Source organism: Pieris napi, chromosome 22 (assembly GCF_905475465.1).
Source record: "Pieris napi chromosome 22, ilPieNapi1.2, whole genome shotgun sequence".
Taxonomy (NCBI): Eukaryota; Metazoa; Arthropoda; class Insecta; order Lepidoptera; family Pieridae; genus Pieris; species Pieris napi.
The window spans coordinates 6,748,480-6,754,984 of NC_062255.1; the positions used below are offsets into that span (position 1 = coordinate 6,748,480).

At 30.8% G+C, this 6,505-nt stretch overlaps 1 protein-coding gene across 1 annotated transcript; it reads right to left on the reverse strand.

Moving 5' to 3' along the window:
* Positions 1 to 231: 231 nt before the first annotated feature.
* Positions 232 to 2,677, reverse strand: LOC125060755 (NFU1 iron-sulfur cluster scaffold homolog, mitochondrial-like). The gene is made up of 5 exons (XM_047665798.1): positions 2,513 to 2,677; positions 2,217 to 2,443; positions 1,935 to 2,120; positions 958 to 1,145; positions 232 to 435 (listed from the first exon to the last, which is right to left on the reverse strand). The coding sequence occupies exons 1-5, from the start codon at positions 2,587 to 2,589 to the stop codon at positions 301 to 303; spliced, it is 813 nt and encodes a 270-aa protein (XP_047521754.1). The 5' UTR covers positions 2,590 to 2,677; the 3' UTR covers positions 232 to 300.
* Positions 2,678 to 6,505: the final 3,828 nt, after the last annotated feature.

A 6,505-nucleotide genomic window follows, 5' to 3' on the forward strand; every position in this document is an offset into this window, starting at 1 on the left:
TTTATGGACGCCCCCAAAGATAGATAGTCGATTCTCAGACTTACTGAATATGTATAAAACAGTTCATAAGAATCGGTCGAGACGTTTCGGAGGAATATGGGAACGAACCTTGAGACACAATATATACGATATTACCACCATCAGAAAATTAACCATTTGATTAAGCCAAAAATGTTTGGCCCCAAAGCGGAAGTGCGATCCCTTATATGATTAACCAGAAAAAGACATAAACAACAAATATATATTTATATTATTCTTGATGCTATATACAAATGTAAAACTAATAAGCTACTTCTTCATTTAATCTGTTTTTTTCTCCTTTTGTTTTAACTGTTCAAACTCTTTGAAGATCTTTTCACTTAATTTTTCTCCTTCATCATCAATTTGTTCCACAGAAAGTACTTCAGGAATATAAAACTGCATCATATTTTGAACCTGTTTAAAACATAATAGTAAGTAAATGTTGGGGGCCTCATAGCCTAGCGGTCTTAAGTGGCAGCTAGGTGAGGGGTACCGGGTTGGATTCCCGGTTCGAGGGCAAGTTTTAATTTAAATTTGTTCTCGGCCTTTGGGAGGGTTGTTCGGTACCGGGCGAGTGCCTAAACCGTACGTGGAGGACATGGTCGAATTTCTAAGGCAAAAAGTACGAATTATAAAAATCTTATACTTGACGCTGGCTAATGCACAAACCGTGCCAGAGCCATTAAAAAAAAAGTAAATGTACACACATTATTAAAGGACAATAATTGTTCTGTATGTATTAATTTTGAACATACATAAGTAATGATTAGATTCTTAAACTTGATCAATTTTTAGTAATATTTTTCACACACCTTTTTATAGGACAGTGAGCAAATAGGCTTCACCTGATGTTATGAACATATACATGTAAATATTTGTAAAGATCACATTAATTATACACATAATACTAAAATGTTTTAACACTAAAACACTTACTCCATTTTTCAAAGTAACTATGGAACTTGGACATGAAGAGCATGAGCCTTGCATTTTAAGCCTTAGAATACCATCTTTAAAATCTACAAACAGAACATCCCCACCATCTTCTTGCACTGTTGGTCTTATTCTAGTATCCAACAATTCTTTTATCATTTGAACTATTTCATCATCATCTTTGTTTATTTCTAAAAATAATTATAAGAAAATTATGTATTATCATCTCATCAAACTAATTTGCTATATAGAGCTAAATCTATAAAATGAAACAGACTTCATTATGTGCAATGCATGTGTGCATTGTGTGGATTTTGAGATGGTATAGAGTTGTAATAATAAAGAGATGTTAAAGTAAAATTGTAAAAACCGTTAGATTGTAATCTATCTTGTGAGATTATAAACTGTCGAAAGATTGTAAACCTCAGCGTACTGCTTACAATTTAACATATTATTATTCGGTAGATTGTACTACACTAACTTAGTTATCATTCAAACTTCTTTGGTCAATTACAGATTAATTTTACTTCCCAACAATTTCATATAACTACCGAATAATAATACCTTAAATTGTAAGCAGTTCGTTGAGGTTCACAATCTTTCGACAGTTTACAATCTCGCGAGATATATTACAATCTAACGGTGTTTACAATTTTACGGTGACAGAGACAAACATTACATAGTACAAACAACTTTACACTACATGGAGTTTAGGTGCTGAAGTATTTCCTTAGACAAAAGTATTATTATACTTATATATACTTTATAATTATATACATTTTACCTGCATGCATGTAACTAAATATAATTGACTTTCACTGTGTAAACTTTAAGAATGGTTATTTTATATATATATAGAGATTATTTTTATGGCAGTATACATCTTAATTCATTAATTTATAGTCGAAATGCATACATTACTCTAGAATAATCGTCTATTTTTTTTAAAATTAATTAATCGTAATTATTATATATCTCACGTGTATCTCCTGAAGGTTTAGCATCAGTAACCACTGGCAATCCACTAGCAAAGAAGTCCATTATCGTCGCAAATATATCTGGCTTCAATAGTTTCCATTCAACATCATCATCCTGTTTTGTTACAGTTATAAAATCAGAACCAAAGAAAACAGCTTTAACTCCTTCTATTCTAAATATCATTTTTGCTAAAAGACACAAAATATATTGTATAGTAATATTCAGTTTTAAAAATAAGAGACTTATTACAAATTAGTAGTTTCAATATCTCAAATATAGCTTACCTAAAGGGCTGCATTGAGCCGCGCCAATATTAGGAAAGTCTATTGTTTGTCCTGGCTCCAATACTTGAGTACCAGGAAGGAATTTCAAACTGTTTGGATTTGGTGTCTCTTGTGTTTGAATAAACATTGTGCGACAATTACACAAATTAAACAAAGGCTTAATTTTAGCACATCTAAGTTTGTTGGAAGTAATTACATAGCCACTGAAGGCTTTGGTATCTAAATGCCTACAAATAAAATACAATTAGCATCTGTATTTGCTCATTTAGTGTATTAAAGTGTTATATTTTTTTTACCTAGTGAGAGCAGATAAGCAAAATATACGACCACATTTTTGACTTGCCCTTATATACTGCACTGAGTTTCGAAACATCTTCAAGTCCTTTTCGGTAATCACACACAATTAAATAACTATTATTATTTAGTTACGAGATAAAAATATTTAAAAAAAACCATTTCATATTGTCAAAACAACTGTCAACTATCACTTATATACTCTGTGCGTTATATCTGGGGGTCTAGCCAAGATGGCTTAACAGTAGTGTATGTAGAAAGTCGAAAACTAAATTTGTATGAAAATGACAGCTCGTGTCGACAGTCGGTAGCCTAGGCCCTAAAGGCGTGAGTCGGGATACAATAAGCGACGCCATGACAGTGCTACGAAAAGACACACATTAACGCTTACGCTATTCGGTAGCCAACGGCCAATTAATGTTTCGGCAGTGTAGAAAAAACGGCGTTTCTCCGCCATGTTTTAGCGTGATCTCAAAACCTGCTGTTTGCAATAATTCAGTACAACTATTGCCATCTTTAATGACTACCGTTTTAAAAACATCTCATATTTTGGACGTTTTAACGAAATGGTTTTAATTTTTTATCTGTCTTTTTTTAACGTTCTCGTGTAATTATAATAATTTAAACTAGACTTCATATTTTTAAGTTAAGAGTTTTAGTTTTTCTATGAATCAATGCGAGGATAACATAATAGACACAGATAAATATGAAAATATCAAGAAAATCAGCAAATTAGTAGAGGTAAATCCTAGTTATATTGGATATCTCTTATTGATATTTATATTGCATGTAAGTTGTTGTTTAATTTAAAAAATACATATACCATTTAATATTGCATATATTATGTAATCACAAAGTAAAATTATTGTACATTTTATTTGTATATTTCAGATGATAAAGCAGTCACTAATGAACATAATTAGAAGTTCTAAATATATTTTATTGTAATTATAATAGAAGCTAATGATATAATATTGATTATATTAATCAAATAAAGTGGATTTATACTTCATGAACTTTGGAAATATAAAATCTAGTGAGCATTACTAAGGAATGGTAAGTAGATATTTTCTTTAATTATTTACTAAGTTAATATACTAGAGAAGTTATTATAATATTGTTAATGAATGAGAAGTTTGAATTCAAGTCCTTTGGGAGTTACTGACATTGTTTGGTTATTAAGAACTTTAATTGACAATAAGCAGCAGTGACAAATTAAGTATATTTTTAAGTTTAGAATTAAGTAAAGAGTTTTAATACTAAAGTTACCTATTGAACAAACCTTGGACCAATCTTACAGTTTAGTTTGTCAGTTTTCTATTTGATCAAACTACTAACTAAAATATTTTCTTTTCAGAAAAAGAGAAGCTATGGAGTATGAAATAATGGTTGGTTAAGTAACATTACCTCAAGAACAGGAAACAGTAACTGAAACTATGTTCTTCTACATTTAATCTTAATAAGTTCAGCAGTTTGAATGTTAATGAGACATTATTATAAACAAACTGCATTTGTAGATTTTGGGAAGAATTATATCTTTACAATAACTATTATTATTTACAATTGTTGTGTTAAGGAAACAATCACTATTTTTTTAATCACCCAGGATGTATTCATAGTAACTGTAGGTATCATAGTAATTTTATGAAATCATCACAACATTAGGTTTTATGAATTGAACAATTTTTTGTATATAACAGCACACAAACAAGATATTGACATTGCTGCAAACTAACACTTACATTTATTAGTTAATTATCTACATATATAAATATGAATACATCTACATTAGGTAGTAATGCATTTAATTTGATGCACCTGTGTGTGTTCTGTTTTGTTTAATAAGTTGTTACTTATGCTTATTTTTCTATGTAGACTGCATTATGTTAAGGAAGATATTTGGTGTCTTATTTTAATAAAAAATAACCATAACTGAAACATTTTTATTTTGCTACCTGTTTGTTTAATATTCCTAACTATTAGTAGGTACGGGTCATTCATATATGCATTATCTGTATATTCTTGTAAAATAAACTAATATTGTGAACCACTTTATTGGCTTTTCCTACTAAAGAAAGGTAAATTACCAATAATAAAACTGACAAATACATAACATACAATGTTTATTCATTTCTTACTTCAACAGATTTTGCATTTACATATTCACTAGTAGCAAATCACTGATATAACCAAAAGTTAATTGACATAATATATATTAACTTAAAATAAGCATCAAACTTAAATTTATATCTAAGATGTTGGAGCATCAATATGGAGTCAAAGGTTGATTAAGGGTTATAATTTAAGACTAAGTTTCTATTTTATAATTTTAATTAATCCCTCTTTTTTTATAAATATATTATAAACAATCAACCTTTATGACTCTAACTTAAACTGAAATTGTTTGATGGATATAAACAGAGATAATTCCAACTAGTAGCAAATCACTAATAAAATCTACACTTATATAAAAATCTGCTTTCAAATTGACATTAAAAATGTTCAAGCACAAACACCAAACCTAATTAAAGCTTAAATCAAACTCTAATTTCTTATTTCAGTGTTCACACTAGTCTACGTTTTTTTTCTATTGTTTTTTAATTCCTTGGACTTTATCAACTTCTAGTCAACCTTATTTTCACTCTTTATTTATCAATCCAAAGTACTATTTCTATTGTTTCTTCTAAGCGGTAACAAAATATGTTGCTTCTTCATTTTGCAGATTAGTTGTGAGGTCAAATCCTAAAAATATCAAAGTATGAGTACTACTAATTATTATTATATATCGCGATTTTGCAATTTCAAAATATTGTATTTATTTGTAGCCTTAAATTTCTGAGAAAACATGAAGCAAAACATAATTAATTTAAACATGCAATTAAAATTCATATATTCACTTTGCACCTTCCGGAAATTCCACTTAAATCGAAAATTGTTCCAACCTTGCTGACATTCTAATGTCCCTTTTGCAGCTTCCAATTGCAAATTTACAAAAATATTGTAAAGTTTTAACTTCTATTTGTTTATAAAAGTGACATTAGGAATACATTAAATCCAGAGACAATATGACGGAATAAGGTGCTACGAACAGCAGCTCGCATCTACGCTGTCGACTTTGCGGTAATGTATCGACATGCCTCTTGGCTACGAACGAAGCGTTTTCGACAGTACAATTACGCAAAAGCGGTAGTGTATGTAGAATACTTTTCGACACCAATATGGCTAGACCCCATGCTTTGGAGACTGTTAATTTCTAATTAGTCTGTGTTATAGAACTTCAAACATTCAAATTCAAAATGGTTTATTTAATACCATAATACCATTTTGTTCACTATCTACAAAGCCTTAGCCCAATCTGTACTGATCTCTAGCAATCAAGTGTGGGGTGGTGCTTATAAAACGAAATTAATTACATTGAAGAGATCTGTTGAAGGTGATGTTTTTCAAGAAGCGTACCTAGTAGCCGCATCCACACCGGATGATCCATCGCGCTCCGATCGCGCGCGGCATGAGCGCGATCCTAATGTGCAGGCGGTGTGGACGTGCGCTCCATAATATGTTGTCGGTTTTTTGTTCACGCTCAAAGAGGCAAGAGGCCTCAATCATTTGGCGCACGTGGTGTGGACGGTTGTGATTTTGAATCGCGTGATCCGCCGTTATGATAATGTTTAGTATCCCTTTATAAGGAGAATAAATGTTTATGGGATCCTAATGATATTACACAAATAGAAGTGTATGAGAAGATGCTTGTCGGCAAATTGGTCGGGAAATGAACAATAAGTCAAATTGATCTGCAGTCATTCGTGCAAAATTAGCTCCTTCAACAATTAACTCTTTGTAAAGTCGAGTCCCATATTCCAACCGGTTTTTAAACATTGTTTAAACCCAATACTGTCTTTTTCGCTTTCGTAATTTTTGTCGTAAATATATAAGTAAAATGTAGCTTGTTGCTGCTACGGCTATTTGTCGGCGTAGTTGCACATGTGACTTCATAG